Genomic DNA, 21,009 nt, shown 5'->3' on the forward strand with positions numbered 1-21,009 from the left:
CTGTATGTCTGAAAGCCAACTCCCAAGTACTTCTGGGTGGCTTTCCCATTTTGTGAAGTGTCTCTGTGACAATCCTTGGTCTCAGCTTAGCTTGTCCCTACCCTCAGTTTCTCCTCCTAGTTTCTGTAGACTCCAGGATGCAAGCTCATTTTCATATCAGCCCAAATAATTAGCAAGGCAGAGCTACTGAAAAAAAATTATAGCCACAGTGCAATTTCAAGACTAGCAATACATGATTTTTTTCCTTATTACCTTTTATTTGGGATTATCCATGCCACATGTCTGGTGTTACCCCAACCATGTGAGATTCAACTATGATTGCATTTGGAATCTGTGTGTGAGTGGATAACTTATTTTTTCAAGAACTTTCTTTATTTATGCTCAACTAGAACTGGTGTCAAAGTCACCCTGCATGCCTAAACACCCAGAGACTAGCTAGAAGCTGAGGTGGTGATAGGGATGAGGCATAACCTGGGATTTAGTGACTGCTATAAATAACCCACAAAGTGGATGGATAATGAATATTGAAATCATCAAAATGTGACTTTACCTAATACAAGAATGGGGCAATGTGGGTAGGACAGCTGGACAGAGGCTGCAATGAATCATTAGCACACAATTTAGTATCATTAAGAAACAAGCATGGTCCTCGATGCTCTAAATAGGAAAGAAGCACATAGGAACTATAAGGTCATCTTCCTTCTCTATTCCATGGCCATGGGCTACTAATGCAACTCTACACTGCTCTAGTCTCCAGTGGGATCGCTAAGCTCAGGGCATTTGGGCAGGCAATTAGGTTCACTGGGGTCCAGTTAATTTTGCTCCTTTCCTAACCTGCCATTTTGCAAATGTGTGCCACGGGTCAGAGGAGAGATTGAGGTAACTGGCTAAGGGCAAAGGTGTGTCTGCTACACTTTCAGCTGTTACAGAGGACAGAATGAAATCTCTGGTGGAGAATATGGAGATTGTCTAAAGCATGGAGAAATCCAAGCTGGTTCAAAGTCAATTTTTTTTTAGAGATTTAGTTCATTAAGAAAAGTGGGTTGTCATGGGACATAAGAACTACCATTTTGGCATACTGAGTGGTGTTTAAGCCTGATGGAGAATAGAAGTTAGGAGGAACAGTCTTGGAAAGCAGAGGGTGTTAAGCACTGGAATGTATGACCAAAGGATATTGTGGTGTTTCCTTTATTAGAGGTGTTTGAAGGTCAGTTGGTGACTTATGTAAAGACAGCTCCAGAGACCAGACAACATAGGAAAGACACACTAGGCTCCTGAACTACAACCCAGTCAGAAGGCAGGAGACCAGACCCCCAACCTTTATTATTTTTCCATTTCCTCTGGGCCTTACCCTCATAATCCACCAGGTGAGTGCGGGGAGGAAGCAGGGCTAAACCATGTTCCATATCTAAGGGCAACGGAAGGAGGAAGTGGACCAAGCTCACATACACAGAGCCCACCACAAACTGCTGGCAAAAGAGGGAAGCCTCTTGTACAGTTTGATTTTAGACAAATTTCCCAACAAATCTTGTCTGAATCTGTCAGGAAATCGGCACAAGCTCGTACGAAATTGCCGCAGTGCCCTATTTCCTGTCTTTCTACTGTAGCTTTGTGCATTCACAGAAAGATTGTAACCTCTTTGACTTACTTCCCGGAAATATCTCCTTGCTTTTAAGTTGAATATGCCCATGAACAATGCTGAGAAGAAATCAGTGGAAGCTGGTGAGGACAGCCCCAACAACTTGCCAGCAGTAGTCACTCCATGTGTACTGGAGTGTGGGGGAGACAGTGCACTGGAGCAAGGGAAAGGGTTGCTGCTAATCTGGAGTGTTGAGTGTCATGGGGCAGAGCAGGACACCAGGAATATAAAAATAGCTGGGTGTTCTTACATTTGCAATAGGGCTGTCAGAGGGGGCCTTCAAGCTAGGTGTACATAGACAAGATGATCTCAAACCTTACACTATGGCTCATACTATCCCCTGGCTCCTTTGGCTCTCCTCTGCTAACATGGTGTGGTAGCATGGCCCCCAATCCAGTGATTTGCCTCCCACTGTCAAGATTTTGGCCCCATCTGAGTACCACCAGTTTTTTTTCCCAATATTTTCTCTAAAATAACTTTAAGCAGATTCACTTTTTAAAATGTCTCTATCTTAGAAGTATTTTTGAAACCATAAGGTGTCTGTGTTAGACAACACCCCCATTTGTGTTAAATAAATAAATAGCTATAAAAATAGAAAAACAGAGTTAGTCCACATACCACCTAAAATCATCTTGCACACCACTTGCATATGTTGACCACACTTGGGGAAACAGTGCTCTCTGTATAGAGCACACAGATGGTCCCCACTACCAACAAGCATGGCTTTATTTCCTGCTCCAATGTACAGCTGGCAGGGCTTTAGGCTGCCTGATGGCAGGATACCATCCTGAGCCTGCCTCCTTCATGCCCTCCTCTCAGGCCAAGGCCCTGGCCCTTATAATTTTCCTCCTTTCAGGTGCCAGCTCCAGTCCAGACTGGAGTTTGCAACAGAACACAGGGCCCTTATTCTCAGTCAAGTGCTTCTTCCCTCGAGCTATTTCCCCTGCTGAACATTCCACACTAGACCTCACTTAACTCAGGCAGTGCCCTCTGTGAGTGGACTTCTTCAGCCTTGGCCCCAGGGACTGCATCAGCTGGAGTGCCCCAAGCCCACATCAGTAGTCTGCCGGCCCCTGGTCCTAGCAACCTCCTTCTGGGGAGCCGGGAGCACGTGGTGCCTCTAGCTGGGAACATGGTTTTCCCTGGGAAGCTAGCGAACCCCACTCCTCGAGCCTGCTGCCAGCAGCAGGAACACAAGAGGAGGGGCCAAAGCATTCTGCAGGCCAAAAAGATGTGTGCCAATATTGGACTGTCTAACAATCTGTGCTAGCGGAGAAAGGAACTGGCCTGTGTGTAGTTGCCATAAAGCCGAGGCAGCATGTCTACTCCCTGGGGATACTTTAGAAGAGATGCCCGTTCAGGCTGGAGAGTTAAGGTCCTTCAGTGGCCTACAGCTTCTGTTGTTGCTAAACAGATAATCATCCTCCATCTCTACCCTCCCCCTGAATCTAACCTGGATTCTCTCAGGGTCTCTGGATACAAAGTCCTCAGTAAAGCAGAACTGCTCTGTGGTTGGGAGCTCCACCCACTCTGTTCCTGGGGGACAGAGTTCCCCTAACTTCCACCACCCACAGGGAGATGCCTTCTGGTTCAGTGAAGCCATGCTTGAAGAACCTCTGGTGAGGAAAGCAAGACAGGTGAGGATCTAAACCCTACAAATTTTAAAAGGGACATGTAGATTTTTATTTGTGACCTTGTTTGTTTGGAAGTGTAACCTGTATTTGGTGAGGGTGGTGGGGGCAATCGACTTCCTCTCTTTTTGTCCTCTTCTAAACTCTCTCCTCTTCCCCTTCCCTCTCTCAAATTCACCTTCTCCCTGGCCTCTACTCCCCTCCCCTCAACTCTCTCCTTCCTTTCTCCCTTTTCTTCCCTTCCAGCAGCCCCAAGGGTGCCAGGGAGGACTGTAAGGGCTCTATATGGTGCAGCTCTATTCCCTGCAGGAATTCTGAGAACACTTCCAATCTTAGAAAATCTATGATTGATTAGCTGAGTGACAAGAAATGATTGTTGAATGGACTGAACCAAGAAGAAGAAGGGCTAGCAGCGGGGAAGCAGAGCGTGTGGGGGGGTGAGGGTGAGGACACCAGGGTAATGGGCAGGTGTCTGTGCAGGTGTGGGCGGTTCCTCTTCTTCTCACTATCCCACAGCAGCTTCCCCAGAAGTGGAGAGACGCTGTGGGGGTGGGGGGAGATGGCGGGCAGAGGACACTGGAGATGATATAGGGAGTCCTCAGCTCTCATGTCTGGCCTGGCAAGGAGCTCTTTGGTTAGTGAAATGTCACCTATTCTGGCTTACAGACTCTCACCATATAACCCAGTGAGGGATGACCAACTTTGAAGGAATCTGAATGCAATCAAATGTACCAAACAGCAACACTCACCAAGCAGATTGGTTTCTGGTAGCTCATCTATGCATTTGTGCAGGCAGAGTAGCTGTGTACAGCAGGGGTCAAATTCTCAAAGGGTCCTGCATTGAGTCATGGAAATCAGGGTTTACCAAGAAAGCAGGTTTCTAAGACAGGGGACTAGTCTAGGCTCTCTTCTTGAGCTCTCTTTTAGATCTGGATGTGAACATCTAAGACCTGAAAATCTCCCTAAGTCAATTGAAAATTTCCTCAAAGACACACATGAAGAACTCAAGAAATGCATTCTGGGTTGAGTACCTGAGTCTGGGAGCTGAAGGGGCCACTGGCAGACATTTCGTGGAGGGGCTTATTAGCAGCTTTGCATTGACCACACCCCCAAACATCCTGGTTCTCATTACTAACTTATTATAAGCCCATCACCCTTGAATTTTGAAAATTTACCCTAACATTTGATTCAGCCTGGACCCCCTCTTGGGGTCATGACTCTTTGCACATTTACCACCTTCTCCTTCCCTTTTTCTTGTTCATGTGCACTCCTTCTGCTCCCTTCACCATTCTAACATCCAGGGGTTCAATGACTTATTCAAGTGCCCATGCATCTCATTCACATACAAAATTCTAGAGTCTTCCAGAATAACTGGAATATCTTCTATCCACACACAAGTTGTCCAGAATATCTGAGTTGGAAGAGACCATCTCGTCTCTCTCTCCCCCATTTTGTATGAAGGGCAGGGAGTTACTTACTCAAGCTCAAGCATCAGATTGGTGGCAAAGTTAGCACTCAAACCCAGATCTTCAGGATCCAAATCTGACCCACTTTCTAACATCTCGAGCTGTAGCTCCTCCAGGAACTGTGCTTCCTCCACGAGTTCAGGGTCCTCCCCAAGCTGGGGCTCCTCCAGCCTTTCCCCTTTCATCTCACTGCTGTCCAGGGAAGCCTTGATTGCCTGGCTGTGGTTGGTTCCCTTCTCTCTTCTCTCTCTCCCTCAGTTGCTCTCTTGATCCCTAGCTCTCTCTCTGTAGCTGCCGTCCGGGAGCAACTGGAAACTCTTTGCCAAATTCAGAAGAAAAAGTGCTCAGGGAGCCTCCTAGGTAGCCTGGGATGGCTCAGCTGTGGAGGCAGAAGGAAGTGCCCTGCCCTGAGTGCCTTCTGGGGCTGCCAGGCTCTGAGGGAAGGCTGGAGCTCCTGGGGAGAGGGCTGCCCTCCGGATCTTCTGCTGAGGCCAAGCCAGCTTCCTAAACTAACTCCCAGACTGAAGGGGAGGGCTGGATCCTCCAGGGGAGCCCAGACAGTGGCTCTGCCAGCCAGCCCCTGTGGTTGGAACTTTCAAAAAGACCAATGTTTCAGCAACTGATTTCTTTTCCAACCCGAATAGCAGGCCTTTCTGTCCCCATTGCATGACTGTGGCTGTGGTATGCAGCTCCAGCCTGAGCCAAAACAGGATTCCAGGGCTGGGACTCCACAACACCCAAACCACCAGTCAATTAAATCAAATAAAAAAAACCCCACCAGTTTGGCATCAGGTGGACCCAGAGCCGGTCTCCTGGCTTGGAGATGTTGTGTACCTACTGGGATGGGATGTGCACAGCCATCTAAAGATGAGAAGTCGGAAGACCATTGGATCAGAGAATCAGGAGACATGGTTTCTCTTTTCAGCTGGTCACTAATTGGCTGCTTGGTTTGGGGCAGGTACCCACCCCTTTCTAGGCCTCAGTTTTCCCATCTGTAACAGAGGGGGTCAGACTGAATGGTCGCCAAAGCCCTACCAGTTCTGAGCCTCTGTGTATCCATCTAAGATGCATGTGGAGGCAGAAGGAGCTGGCTGCCAAGCCTGGGAAAGGGGAAGCTCAGGGCCTTGCAGAGGCAGTCTCCAACCCCACTGCCCTCTGAAATCCTTCGCCATTTGCCAGCAATGCTAGTAGGGTGCCCTTGTGCTTCTGTGAGCTTTGATCTCTGGTAAAAATTTCAAAGCTGGCAACCCCCTCACCCCACACCCGCCCTCAGCAGGAGGAAACCCAGAAGTCTTCTCAGTCATTTATACCAGAGTGTGAATGAAGAAGGTTCAGAGAGTAAGCCTTGACAGGGAGAAAGTGTGCCAGACTGGGTTTCAGGAGTTAGCTGGCTCTGGGCAGGACAGAGTGTGTAACTGAGGGAGCAAGGGGAAGGGTCTGTGAGGTGGGGTCTGGTGAGAGAGGGAGGCAGGGCAAGTCAGAGAAGGTTTTGTTCTGTTTCCACATATGACTTGCCTGGTATAATGAAGGCTTCCCTTACTAAGTGCTTCCTGGGAGCATCCTCTCACTTAACCTTCCCTGATGCACTTGCCCCATTTTCTAGATGAAGAAACCGAGGTCCAGGGAATTCACCTGCCAAGGTCACAGAGTCTGTCAATGGTAGTCTATCAGACATGAAGCCACTGTGTTTCATGAGCACATGGTGGCTAGTGTCCTTCTCTGCTCCTCGGTGGCCCCTCCAGGGTCTTTCAAGAGTGGAGAATGCCATTCCAGCTTCCCACAAGGGCCAGCACTTCCCATCCAGCTGGAAGAGGGACAGGGAACAGCAGAGTGAGGCCCTGCCTCTCTAGGATCCTGGCTTCCCAGGACTCAACAGCCCTGGGCACACCTTGCAGCTATTACTAGAATATCCTAGCAAAGCCTTCTGTAGAAGAGTGAAGACACAGCATTTTAGAGACATAGTCATTTCTGGGGCCAGTTTCAAGTATAAGTTTCAGAGCATTAGTTCTTTATTCTCTTTATTGACCTTCATCTTGTTCATCTGGCAAGTGATGAACTCTTCAACGTCTTCCTGATTCTGATTTTCAGCTGATAGACCATTATGGCCCTTAGAGAATCACTCTGCCTAAATCAAGGCTGCTTGATCTTGACTAAGAAAATTTCCTTGCTCCTCTCCGAGGGCCAGAAGAGCTTCAAAGTTCACATATTACAGCATTAGCAGCGTCTGGGTTCATTTTGCCTGTCCTTGCTACTGATCTGGGGCAAAAATCTCTCAGAAAGGGGGGTACATGCAGTGCCCAAGGTTTTAGCAAGGTGACTTTCCTTGTTGGAGGTTTTCTAATCCTGGGGGAAGCCCCCTTGTGTTCTTGTGGCTTCCTGCACCTTTCCTTCATTATGACCAGTTGTAACGCTATGGTTATTTGTATAATGATTATGTGATATCTGTCTCCACCACCAGACTCTAAGTTTCCTGCTGCAGGAATCCTACCTGGTTGGCTGGTTGCCACTGTATCCCCTGTGTCTAATCTTAGTTGTGGGCTCAGGAGAAATCATCCTCCCACACAAGTTGGGGTGGGCAGTCTTATTCCAATGCCCCCAGAACAAGGGTACTCCTGAAAAACTGTTAGCCTGAGAAAGATGGGTGCCCCACTGAGACTACTTTGGCCAGGAGATGAGAAGGCTGAAGGATGTGGGAAGGGACCCTAACAGCTCCTCAGTCCATTCCCCCACACCATTCCAGTCCCAAGAGAGTATATGCTAATTTTAGTGACTGGCCTACAATGTAAATTCATAGACATTTTAATTATGAAAGTATTTTCATGAAAACACAGTCACCTATCACACGTGCACTTCCTTTTCCTTATAAACACCTGCTTCTGACTCCTTTGCTTTCCCCGTCTGTCCATCCCCTCCAGTTCATGTTCTTATAACCAGCCCTCTCATACTTTAATCCAGTTCTCTACTGCTACTGTCGCTACCTTCCCCATATTTATAAATTAATATAACATCCCATGGTAATTTCATCTAGCTTCTCTGAATGCTTGTAGCCAGGAAATTTTTTCTGCTATCTAATCTCAATTCTTCATGCTACAGTAGTGGCCTGTTTCCTCTTCTTCTGTTCCTAGTGTGGTTTGGAAACAACCAGTCACCATCTCTGAGTTGTGACTTTTCTTATATTTGAAGATCAGTCTCTTGCTCGCTCACCAGCTCTCTCTCTACCACCCTCCACCCCACCCTTACACTCCTCTTAGATCAATTATCTTAATTCTTTCAGCCTGGCCCCACAGCTCCTTGAGTCCCAGGTTTACCTCCTGTTGGCTCGTTGGCCTTATCTGGACCCTTTACAATCAGATTCCTTTGGATCACATTGAACTCTCAGCTATCACCTGCCTTGTCATTGTGGTGGGGCCACCTCTCTCAAATGAAAGCTCCTTGGAGCCCCTTGATCAATTTATTTGCCCTTCTCAGAGGTGTAGCCTCCCTTCTTTTCTGCATTGAAGCTATTTTTCAGCCTGGACAAATATCTGACATTTGCAGCCCAGAAAATTTACACCCTGGGCTCCAGAAAGGGATGTAGCCTGAAGCTCTGTGCCCCGCTGCCGCTGTACAATGAGAAGCATTCATAACTCAGAAGGAGGCCCACAGAGGGAAAAGAAAGCCCAGAGGACCCTCCCCTTTCTTTTTTCTTTATAGTAAATAATTAACAAAAACAAATTTTCCTCCCCACAGGCTATACCCACTTTATCACTGGGCCTCAGGACCAGCCTTTACACATTTCCATACTGTCATGGACTATTTTTAGCAAAGGATGACATTAAGTACTAGCTGCCCCATGGGCTTCAAAACTCATCTCTTCCCCTTGTCAGAACGTTATCAGTCCTCCCCTTTCGGACCTGCCAGCCACTCATGGCCTAAAGATATTTCCAAGGCTGTGAGCAGTTAATTGCCTAATGGTACGACTTCATGAGTTCCTTAGAAAGATCTCTGTGTAAAATTGTCTCTTCTGACCTGGGTTTGATAATTAGAATTTCAGCATTAGAGATTCATTTCTTTAGCTCAAGTACCACTTCCTCAGGAAGCCTTGTCTGATCCTTTTTTATATTCCCTGATAGAAGAGTTTAGTGCTTTTCCTTCTTGGCACTTACTCATTTTGTAATTATACATTCATTAGTGTGACTGTTTGGTTAATGACCATCTCTCCCACTCTACTGACTATTCCATGATGGCTGTGACCAGTCCTTTTCTGTTTCCCATTCTCTTCCCAGTGCCTAACACTAGCCTGGCACATAGAAAGTATGCAAGAAGTATTTGTGTTGACTGAATCTGTTTGTGAACTTAAATGTGAACTCTCTGGAGCACCAATGGGAAAGGGTGGGGGCGTAGGTAAGCAGGACACCAGCTGGAGGGCAGTCTCAGAAAGTGAGGGTGGAGTGCTGATCCTTCCCCAGGTGACCTGAGACAGGTTCCTGTGCTACCCGAGCTCCCTCTCTTTGCCTGTCGGCTCGACGCTTCCCTCCTTCCTCAGCCTTACCCCAGGGCCTCTTTGGTAGAGCATCTGGGAAAGAAGGGTTTAACCAAGGCGCAAATAAGGCTAAAATGACACCTGTGGGGTTGCCAGCAACTGTTTTCCTGGGAGACTTGGGCAAATGGTATATCTATTCTCATGGCAGCACTTTAACAACACCCCCTGGGTCTGTTCCCCACCTCAAAAGGGCCTTGTGGAGACCAAGGCCAGAGGGTGCACAGATATGAAGCCCCCTGAGGCTCCCCTGCTGCGCTCCCAAGCTCAACCCTCCTGGGTCCATTAAGTTTTCTCCAGGCATAAAGGAGAGGTGCTTTCCTGTTCTCAGGCCCTGGAGGCCTCCACCTATCCAGGGCTTGCCCAGGTCCCTGAGGAGAGGTTACAGGGGGCCAACTTGCCCAGTGTGAGAGAGGGGCAATGAGAGGAGGGCCAGAGTGAGGCTTTCATTCCTAAAGCTTCTGGGTTCCAGCCCAGGAAGAATGGAGTGCTCTTTGCTGTCTCCACCTCAAGCCGGCCCCTTCCTACCCATAATCCCCACTTAACTGGCAAGGATTCCCTCCCCTCTCCCAACCAGCAAGCCCTATGGCTGCTTCCCACCATACCAAAGCCAACCCGTTCTTTGAGCTCTGCTGGAAACCGCCGCCATAAAGAGGATCTCCCTCCCTAGTTTGCTTGGCACCCTCCAAGCTCTGGACCTGCAGACTGGAGCAGGGCACAGTAAGCTTGAGGCCTTTCCCTCAAGGAGAAGGAGCTCCAGCCTGGCCCGTGGTAACTCCAGTGGCAGTGCCTTCTTCCCTGCAGGCCTTGGCCACCATTGCTTCACTCCTCCAACTACACTCTTAGCAACCCAGGCCTGGTCCTAGCCTCTGCCACCTCCCATGCCCTCTACAGTGCTTAGCAAGGTAGGCATTCACTAAATCCCCTGCACTGCTCCATAAATAGTAGGCTAGGCCAATAAAGGATGGATTGATTAACTGAAGTGCTTGGTTGCTCGGTACAAGGCTGCCATCATTCATTTTCTGTTCGCCTGGGCAGGCAGAGTATGTTGCCTTAAAACTGAGGAGGGCTTTGTCTTATTCTTTCTTAGTTTCCTTTCTTCCTGCAACTGACAGTGAACTGAAAGGGCAGAGGGGATAAAGAGAAGCAAGGGGCTCAAAGCCTAGATGGAGTCTCAAGGAAAGGAAGTTCTGCACCTCCACCTCGGGCTCCCAATAGTGACTGGATTCTGGCTCAGCTTTGGATACACCATGCCTTCTGGTAATTCCTATACCATGTTTTGGACTTTGTTTCCCTGTTTCTTCCTTTCTCTCAGGCTGGAGAGAAGTATCCTCAACTACCCTCAGCCTGTGAGTCGTTTACCTGCTGGCGACACAGTAGGACAGGCCAGGGCAAAGACAAGGGAAGAGGAGAAGAGGACCTATTGGTTGGTTTAGTCAGAAACTTTGAGCCAGTGGAATGTTAACTTGATGGGGCTATTCTGTGCTGTAGATAGTCAAATGAGCTTTTTAGGGATAGATATCAGCGAATCCACCAAGCCCGATTTTGCTGGGGGCTCAGTGGCACCAAGCCAGTAATATAATTTTCTGACTAGGCCAGGAAGACAGCTTAGAATTGTTGTGAATTCAGGCTAGCCTAGGGACTTTGAGACTTTATGGAGAATAGGTAGGAATTGGCTTTTTGAGGGTCTTTCTATAAATAGCTCCTCCAGCTTCCAGTAAACCTTCTGCCTGGGGTCCCCAGAACAGTCCCTGAACCAACAAGCAAATATAAAAGGAAGGAGGACTTCTGAGATCTGTTCTGGGGCCCCTCCAGATGTGCCGGGCTGTCTTTTTAGCAGTGCACTTTCAGGTGATAGCAGAAGCTGCCCTCCCCATGAAAAAGGCTCCAAACCACATGAAGCCCAAGCAACTCACCTGCCTGCTTACATTTGTTGCTGAGGGTGAGGGCTCAGGCAGGTCACCTTTGCAGCCTGGCGCTTGCCACGGAGCAGACTGCCTGCCTGACACCAGGGAGAGCAGGCTTTTCCTTTGGAAGTATGTTGAGCTTGCCTTAGCCCTCCAGCAGGTTTCTTGAATGCCTGGCCCCACAGAGACCTGCCACTGAGCAAGCAGAAGCTTGAGGCTTCAGTCACCTGGCTGTTACATAAGGCACTCTGTGCCATATGAGTCAGGGCCCTCAGGCTGGCCTAGGCCCAGCCTAGTCTGGGGGTGAGGCTAAGGAAGGTGTGTAAAGGGGGATGAAGGGTAAACCAGGAAAGAGCCATTGGAAACCTTTCCCTTCCCCTCACTTATCCCCTTCTTTCTCAGGATAGCTATGGCCAATCACTGGCCTAGGCAGCTCAGAGTGGGAGACCTGGCCAGACCCCTAAGCTGTGAGCAGCTGCTCTCCATCTCCCCAGAAGAAAAGACAGGAGCAAGTGGATTGAATACCCAAGACTATTTTGTGAGTAAATTCTTCCTTCGAGGAAGGATGGGAAAGGTCCCATGGGGCTTTGTCCACAGGCAGGAGCCTGATTTCAGGCTGTGCCTATTTGAGGAAAGTGGCTCCCAGGAGAGGAAGACCGATAGCGTGCCTGGGCATCACTGACCAAGCCTGCTTCCAGCTCTTGTTTCCCCTAGGCTAGTGTCTGCACAATGCGAAGCCCCTTAATCAGTCTCTAATGGTGGCTGGGATCTCACACCTCTTACACTGTTTGCAAAAGGGCAACAGCTACTTTGTGGCAGAGATTTCCCACTAGAAGGTACAAGTGAATTTGTTCTGCCCACAGATAACATTCCCTACTGCCTGGATTAGCACTTGGAAAAGCTTGCTTTCTGCTCTCACAGACCCCCATCTTCTCCTGATGCTGACTCCTTAATGGGCTGGATTTTGGCATTGCAGACAGTGGCCTCCATAAGCCATTATTCCTGCCCTGACTCACCTGCTTTGAGGCTGGGATTGAGCCTTCTGGCTTTCATGAGGCTCTCATTAGCCCATGGGCTTCTATGGAGGGCATGCTTTGCCAAAGCTGTGGGGCCCCACAGTGTAGCCTTAACCCTTGTCCCATTATTGTGGGCACTGGGATAGCACAACATGTCCTGGGCCATTATTGCTCTCTTCATCTAAAAGGGATATTCTGTCTTTTTTACCCCTGTGGCTATGGAATGCCCTTCCTTGAGTGCACTGAGCACACATAGTGCCCCACCAAATGGGCCTGAGCTCCCATTCCCACTCAGCATGTTGGCTTGTCAGGAGCTCAAGCACAACACCAACCACTTTGTTATGTAAACCCAGCCAGCCATGACAGATTAGGGCTTTGTAGTTATCTCGAGGGTTGCCTTACATAAGAGGAGAAAGTTCAGGGAGGAGCAGAATCGTGATGAGCAAACAGCGCAGTGACCACCGCCAGGTGCAGACATGGCCGACCTCATTCCTTTCTACCAGCCCACGAGGTGGGGGCAAGTGCTCTGCTGGGCTCTGTCACTTGGGGAACTGCAGACCCTGGCAGCCTTGGCCAGACACATCCATCTCCATTTACAGACTCCCTGGCCTTCAGGACCTGTTCTGGAAAGGAGCCAACACTCTACCTGGAATTGAGAGCCTGTTAGTTTATCTGGAAATGCAAATATAAGCAGGAGTGTTAACCTCTTCAGGAAAGGAGGGAAAGTCAGGTCACTCTGGAAAGGGTTATTTTCTGAGGTGTGGGCTCACATGGGTCCACTCCTGGAGGAGTAGGTGAAATTCATACTCTGTTTTTGCTGTCTTTCTATAAGAGTATGAACCTTCCATCCAGACCTTTCAAGTTCTCATGCTACCCAGAGCCCCAGACTGGAGAGGGCCTCTCACGGGCTCCCACCTTGTTTCTCTACCTCTCCTCTCCAGACTTGGCTTTCCCATGTTCCATTCCCATACAACTCTATTCCCAGTAAGCTGCCACCCTGAAAGAAGATCTAAGATACAAGTCCACACAAAGTAGTCAATGACAAGTAATGGTGTCATATGTTACTCTTTTAAAAGGTACAACAGACCCTGGCCATTCATGAAAGAGACACACTAAAACTTCTGCCAGGCCCTAATTCATGAGCATCCCCAAGCATATCGTTTCCCCATAAAATTTCTATTTCAATCACTTCGTTAAACTTCTTCGCTTTCTTTTCAGTGTAGATCACTAGGAATAGCAGCTGAGTGAGACTTAGGGAGGGGGTGTTCTTCCCAAAGAAACAGCTATTTGCTCATTTCATGAGAATTACAACATATGTATGGACTGACTATGAGTAGAGGCCCACAGAATTGCATGGAAAAGTAGGTGCTTGGCAAATCCACGCTTAGGTAGAAATCCAAAAGAACTGAAAGCAGGGACTCAAAAAGATACCTGGATACCAGTGTCCACAGCAGCATTTTTCACCATAGCCAAGAGGTGGAAACAACCCAAATGTCCATGGACAGATGAATGGATAAACAAAATGTGATAAATCATGGAACATAATGGAATATTGTTCAGTTATAAAAAGGAATGAAATACTGTTACATGTGACAATATGGATGAACCTAGAGAATATTATGCTAAGTGAAAGAAGCTAGACACAAAAGGCCACATATTATACGATTATGCTCATATGAAATATCTAGAGTAGGCAAATTCACAGACACAGAAAATAGAATAGAGGTTAACCAGGGGCTGAGGAGGGGGGAGAATGGGAAAGTTATTGTTTAATAGGTGCAGAGTGTCTGTTTGGGATAATCACAAAGCTCTGGAAATGGATAGTGTGATGGTTGCACAACACTGTAAATGTACCTAATGTCACTGAACTGTACACTCAAAAACGGTTAAAAAGGCAAGTTTTATGTTATATACATTTCACTCCAATAAAGTTATATATGTAATACATGCATATACATCTGCACACATATATGTATGTGCATATACACATACATTTATGTTTATATATCAAATGTATATATATTTTAAATATTTATTTTATATACATACATAAAATACACGTGTGTGTGTGTGTGTGTGTGTGTGTAGTAGGTGCTGATAGAGCACTAGGGTCACTTACTAGGAAAAGCCTCTTAGCACATGGAATTCACATTTGTGCCTCAGCAAAAAGTTAGAATTTCATATATGTCGAGGTTCTCATGAAGTATCCAAACCATGAATGTTAAGTTTGCAAATGTATTTGTGTTTTTAACAGGGAATGTACCTTAATGCAAGAGTGCCTACTCTTTGTCAGACCACTAGGCACTCAGGAAATAGTTATTTTAAATTACCTTGGGCTAGGGAAGGACTTTTGAAGCTTGACACCAAAAGTAAAAATCACAAAGGCAAAGAATGACAGGCTTAACCACATAGAAACCCAAAACCTTTTTACAGCAAAGCCCTCTATCCTCAAAATCAAATGGCAAATTAGTTGACAAAAGGTTGCAATCTCTAATTCAGGGTTTCTCATGGTGTGGTCCACATACCACTGGTGCTATTGGAGAGGAGTTTTCAATGGTACATGGACAGAGAACTGAATCTTAGAGTATGAATTTAGACAATACAACAGGCAAGTGAGAGAGTAGTTTCACCCCTCAGATCACTGTATAAGTGGCTACGTCCTCAGAAGTCAAGTCCAGGAATGTGCATTTATGAAATCATTAGTTCTAAGACTCACTTAAAGAAACACAAATAATTTTTATGCAAATTTTCTTGGAAACCTGATTTCTGAATCTATATTTTTCCCCTTCCTACTATATATCAACTCAACAGGGAAGGCTAATATGAATTAGCACACATAAAGCAATTAGAAATCTTTGCTATTATTGTCACACACTATTTTCCAAGGAATGATAGCACTTTCCACAGCTCCATGAGGAGAAAACAGAAGCAAGCTCCAGGTGCAACTTTTCTGGACTCTGTTCATGCATCTCTGCCCCTCACTGACTGAAATCTGTAGCCTCTCGCTGTAATAAACCACAACCATGGGTATAACAAAATAACAAAAAAAGAAATATTTGCTATTATTATTTTCTGAGCATTTAAGTGTGGGAACCAGTTATTGCCAGCTTAAAGGTAGACTCTTAGGACTTTTAGAGCTGGAAGGGAACTCAGACTCAAGAGTATCTCAGACCAGATGGGGCAGATGTGCTTAGGGGCTGAAGGCAGAATATAGCTGATTAAGAAGTTTTGGGTAGAATCTTATAAATAAATCTGAGGTTACAACAAGAACAACAAAATATGGCAAAAGTTCAGTTCCAGCTTGCTATGCTTTACTTAAGACTTGTCCAATTTCAACTTTGCAAGTTTTTTGCAGGCTACATTTAAATTAGAAACTTTACTGTTTGACCAGTATATTCTAACTGTCTCCTTAGTTCTCCAGTTTTGGAAGCATATTTGAATTATAAGGTGGAGTCCTCTAATACAAGGGTGGCCAACCATTCCACTTTCCCTGGGACTGTCCCAGTTTGAGCCCTGAAAGTCCTGTGTACCTGAGTGGGAGGGTTGGTCACCTACCTACTAAGGACATTTTAACCATTTGGTTAGTTTCTGGGCTAACAGTACCTGTGCTTAACAATTCTTTCTTCATAGACAATTCCTTAGTGCCTGACTGATCTTCGGTGAAGTTTTTGGCTCTGTCCTTCATTGTGAGGCACGAGACAAATAATTTAATTTCCCCAAGCCTCCACTTCCTTCATTAGAAAATGAAGAAGGGTGATAACAGTACCCATTTCATTCAGTTGGTGTAAATATTAAATGAGATTATGCAGATATGCTTACATATTTTAAATGCTCAATAAATGTTAGCTATTAATCTATTACAGTTATTACTTAACACAAGATTGATGAGATAGTATTCAAAACACATCTGACCCCCCCACCAATAGTTTAGAGGCCCAACAAAATGAATGTCCATTACCACTAATTTGCACCTGTATGTAGATATATATGCACATACACAGCACTGTCCATCAGGCTATCTACCAGGCTATTAAGAGTTACTGCATGTGGTTCAAACAGAAAAAATCACATTTAAACTTTAATAAGGATTTTATAAGACTAGGTTATAGTTGTAAAATCTTTACATAGGGCCACACCAACAATTAACCAGTCATCTAACCAAAAAAAACCTTTACTGAGTACTGGCTGTGTAACTGTAGAAGCTGAGAGAGAAAACCAAGTGAGTGTAAAACACAATCTTACCCTCAAATTGCTTACAGTTTTGTATTCCAAGGAAACCATAAGCTAAGCTGAGAGCCAGGGACAGGTCAAAACAGACAAATCAGATAGAAATCAAGAATGTGCCTCACCCTTCCTCCCAAGAATATAGGAAGGCTTACAGCAGGGGAGTGGGCTGCAGGCAGAGGCATGGGGAGAGCTCCTTCTTGGAAGAAGAGGCAGTCTTGAAAGCAGACAAATTAAAGGAAAATAATATCCAAGCAGGAATTTGAAATAGCAAATCACTAAATGGAATTAAAGTAAAAAATGATGGCTGACTTATGAAGATAGAAATCCAGGGAATAAAAGAAGAAAGAGAAGGCTGTCCAGCTCAGACACTGAGAAGAAGTCCCACGACCAGCAATAATGGTCTCCTACTTTGCTAATGAGTATGTCACTCTGGGCAAAAACTAAATCAAACTCAGAACTCTCAATCTCTAAGGTCCTAGTTGTAAAGGAAAATGAGAGAATGCTTTGTCCTGCAAGAACCCTGTCACTCCCCAGCCTCATGGGAGACCAAGGGCTTGCTAGTTCACTGCTCAGCTGTTTAGGATGCTGAGTTGCTCTGATCCCAGGAGGCAGAGTGCTCAGGTACACCTTCTCAACAATTTGTCCTTCTCCCTCCACCAATGTTAACACCCCCCGCCCCCATAGCATTTCCAGGCTTTAGAGAGAACCAAGCGTCAATAAACAGGTATCAATGGAGTAGGCGACAAAGGAGGTCCTCCCATCAAGAAACCCAGACAACCAGAAAGCCTCCCAAGGTCTAGTGCATGTGAACACTGATCGCCAGCTTTCAGCCTCACATCTCACTCACCTATGTCTGACCGTCCTAGGCTCTAAACCTAGGAATCAGAGCTGAGGAGGCAATCTCACCTCACAGGGCCTCAAGGCCATTTAGGGGCAGTTTCTGTCCCAGTTGAATGTGCAAATGCTAAAGAAGCTCTTTCCAAATGTCTTGTCACGCCTTTCCAGCCACCACTTTCCTACTGAGCCAAGGGGGATTGTTAAGAGCCTGTTAAGGCTTTCACTCCGCAGGGTTGCAGCATCTGTGGTCTGAATACACTTGCAGCAATCTTTCACCAGAAATGAAGATTCCCTCAAAACCTGCTCAGTAGCAACGTGCTGTCTTTGAGAACGTGAGATAAATTGATGCCTAGAGTGAAATAATATATGAGAAAGGGCTTTGATGGTGTGGAAAAATGCCTGAGAAATACAACTTGTTAGAATAATGCTAATAAAGTTGGTAGTCCTGCTTGTCCCCTCTCAGAACTTCTAGAGTTGAGGTGGCAAACCTGGTCTCAGTGCTGTGACTGTATTTCCTGCATATCTCAATTACTTTGAAAATTCCCTACTTGTGCTTCACTGAAAAGCCATCCAATTATTCACATATTCTGTGGTGTTCAAAATTTCCTATTACCTTGTCTCAGCACCCCACCTGCCAACAACCCAGAATTGCAGAACTAGAAAGAAACTTAGAGATCAGAGAGGTTAGGCAACTAACTCAGGCTCACACAGTGAGGTAGAGCCATACTTGTACTACAATCTAGATCTCCCTTCAGCAGGGTTCTTTTTCTCTTGCATAATTTGCATTGTTGAGAAAGAATAAAATCTACCCCCCTGACCACACACACACACACACAGACTGATGCCCTGCCCGAATGGCTCTAACACCACGAAACTCATGGCTGGGTTTCTGAAGTTGCCTCCCCCGTGCTTGGAAATTGCTTCCTTTCCCTTCCCAAGACTGGCTCTTACCAGAGTGTCTGAGACTGGAGGACAGCAGCCACCTTGGATTTTCCCATTGTGTTTCTTCCCTCCTTCTCCCTTCCTTGCTGTTCAGATGGATTTCTAGAAAGTCTGACCCACGCTCCAACACACACCTGCGATGACATGGATTCATCCACCCTCCTGTCCTAGGATGCTTTCTGGGGTTGCTGTTAGCCATCATTGGAAATTGAAGGCTGTGATTCAGGGAGGAGGTGTGTGTGTGGGGGTCCTCCCATCCAGACTCTCAAGAAATTCCCACAGGTTTCTATTTTTTTTATTCCCCATCCTCCCCCATCCCAGCAGCAGCTTAATTTGTCTTGACATTTTGCTTGCCCTCACTGTAGGTCAGAGCCACTCAGTAATTTAAAAGCCCTTGGAGTTCCAATCTGAATTTGCGTGTTTAGAGATGGGCTTTTGAGAAGGGTGGATCTCAGATCCCAAGAACATCCCATGGCAGAATCACCAAAGTGGCTGTGGAAATGTATGCATTTGAAGAAGGGGTGCCACCAGCTACCCCCAAACCATCCAAGACTCTGTCCACCTTCTCAGCTCCAGCATCTCCCTAGGAAAACCTCTGCAGACACCCTCCAAAACGGGGCTCTCGCCTGTCAGCACATGCCCCATCCCCACCCAACCCCAATGCCACAGGACTCCAGGTAGCCTCGGGTCCTGTCATGGCAGTCTGTGAGCCCGGCCTCCCCTGTGGTCCTCCTGAACCTCCTGGTTGCCCCTTCTGTCCCACGGAGGTGATGGTCCAACAGAAGCTGTTTGGAACAGGGAGAGCATGCTCACCCGTATGCCCAGCTACCCACCTGTGGAAGAAGAGCAGAATGGAGAGCATGGTCTGGTCGATTTTGCGGTTGCAGATGCCCTCCTTGATCAGATAGCAGGGGTCGCTCAGCACTGGCTCTAGTGAATCCTGACGCATTATTCTGTTCAGCTTGTCAGTGTTGAGGTTCTCATAGATTAGCTTCTCCTGCAGCTGTCGAAAGTTGCTCACCGAAGGGGGATCCAGAGCGCTGTTCTCCCCGCTGTTTTCTCGCTGGAGCTCGCTGCGGTTGGCCAGGGCCAGGCAGCAGTTACAGCCGTCGAGGCCGACAGGTGAGCGGCAGTCGGCCTTGGAGTTGGCCATCTTCTTAGGCTCGGGCTCCGGGGCCCCCTGGTCTGAGAGCTCAGGGGTTGCTGGCAGGTGCAAGCCCACCGGACCGGCCTGAGGGGACTCCAGGGTGCCTAGAAGAGACAAGCTGTGAGAAGAGTTGGAAATTAGCACCTAAAGCCAGCCACCCGGGCTCGGCCCCCTTCTGGCTGTGCTGCTCGGGGTGCAAATAGAAACAGTTGGACAAACAGCTCCGGGCCGATCCTTCGGGCTCACTTCCTCCTCTGCCTCCTCCTTCTCCCCCTCCTCTAGAGGCTGGGCCGCCCCCCAGAGGTGCCGCACGCGGCCCCAGAGCAGTCCTAAGTTTCCCAAGTGTGAGCGGTGCCGGGGCGGACCTGTGGCAGCAGGAAGGGCGGGCGGCAGGGTAGAGAGAGCCGGGGCGCCCCCTCGCTCCCTCCCTCCTTACTGACTCCCTCGCCGGCTCGCTGGCTCTCCCGATCTCGGGCTCCCCTGGGCTGTGCCGGTGGAGCGGTGGCAGGAGCGGCGAGCGAATGAGCGAGGCTGTGACAGCACGTAAATTTACCCCCGGGGGGCCGACGGAGAGCGCTTGCCCCGCGGGCGCCGGCCCCGCCGCCAGCTCCGTCCTGCCCCCAAGCCCTGGCGCCCGCCTTGCCCCTGCGCCCGCACCCTCACGGCCGCTCGCACCCTTCACCGCGCTCACCGGAGCCGGTCCCGGCTGACCCCCTCAGCGCGCCCGGCGCCTGAGCTCGCGCTTTCTCGCCGCCAGGGGCTTATACGCCCGAAATCTGTGAGGAGCCGGCCGGAGCCACAGCGCCACCCCAGTCTCGAGCTCGCGGGAGGGCAGATGCGCCTCTTTTTGCAGAGGGATCCCCCTACAGGAGAGACGCCGTATTCGAAAACGCGTCTTGACAGCCTGAAACCGCAAGCCTGTTTTGGGGTGCGCGAAGCCCGAGCGGTTGCCCCTGCCAAGTCTGGGAGTGCCAGGCACACACCAGAACTCCCCAATAAATGCCTTAAACAAAACTCACAGATGCGCGCCCAAATTTGCCTCAGGTTTTTGTTCCTTTCTTGTCACTTCACTTATCTCTTCCTCCTCACTCGCGCTCCCCTCGCTTCCCCAGCCCCATCTTAGGCCCTCTCTGTCAGGGCTTAGGGAATGCCGGCTCCCTGACAGGCTCTGCTCTGCCGTGCTCCTTCTCCCTCTCCAACCGCCCTTCTTAATCCGGGCACTTCCCCACCGCCTGCTTTCTCTCAGCGCTTATTTCTTCCACAGAGAAAGTGGGAACTCTTTCTCTCATTTTTCCTTTTCTTTTTTTCTCTTTCTTTACTTCCTTTCCTTATTTCGTTTCCTCCTTTTCTGTATTTCCTTACTTACCTCGTCTTTCCCCCTTCATTTGTCTTATTTATTCCCCACCCTCACCCCGCCCGTGCTTCCCTCACTGCCGCTGCCCCTCCTTCTTAGTTCTGAAATGTCTACTCACTTCATTTATCTTCTCAAAGTTGTTGCCCCCTTTTTTGATCACCACCTGCCACCTTAGGTGATCTCTATCTTTACCCTTTCAAGAGCTTCACTGACTGGGTGTCCATTGGCGATGGGGGTGTTCTGAAACTTCGGGCTGAGGGATTCTTGGCTCTAGGGAGAAGGTGACTCTGGAAGGGTAGATGAAAAGGCACGTCTGTGGAGAGC

General features: G+C 47.9%; 1 protein-coding gene across 2 annotated transcripts in view; it reads right to left on the reverse strand.

The window, feature by feature from the left end:
• Positions 1–20,161, reverse strand: part of TSC22D3 (TSC22 domain family member 3) — a 57,821-nt gene extending 37,660 nt beyond the window's left edge. The window contains exons 1-2 of one of the 2 annotated variants that reach the window (XM_017657238.3): positions 20,023–20,161; positions 19,018–19,449 (exon numbers count right to left, since the gene is read on the reverse strand). In XM_017657238.3, the coding sequence (XP_017512727.1) occupies positions 19,018–19,337 (320 nt within the window). In that variant the 5' untranslated portion in view covers positions 19,338–19,449; positions 20,023–20,161. The remainder of the gene's footprint in view (positions 1–19,017; positions 19,450–20,022) is intronic. The other variant, XM_017657239.3, reaches the window with a different exon arrangement.
• Between the last annotated feature and the right edge of the window lie 848 nt (positions 20,162–21,009).

The sequence above is a fragment of the Manis javanica genome, chromosome X, assembly GCF_040802235.1.
Source record: "Manis javanica isolate MJ-LG chromosome X, MJ_LKY, whole genome shotgun sequence".
Taxonomy (NCBI): Eukaryota; Metazoa; Chordata; class Mammalia; order Pholidota; family Manidae; genus Manis; species Manis javanica.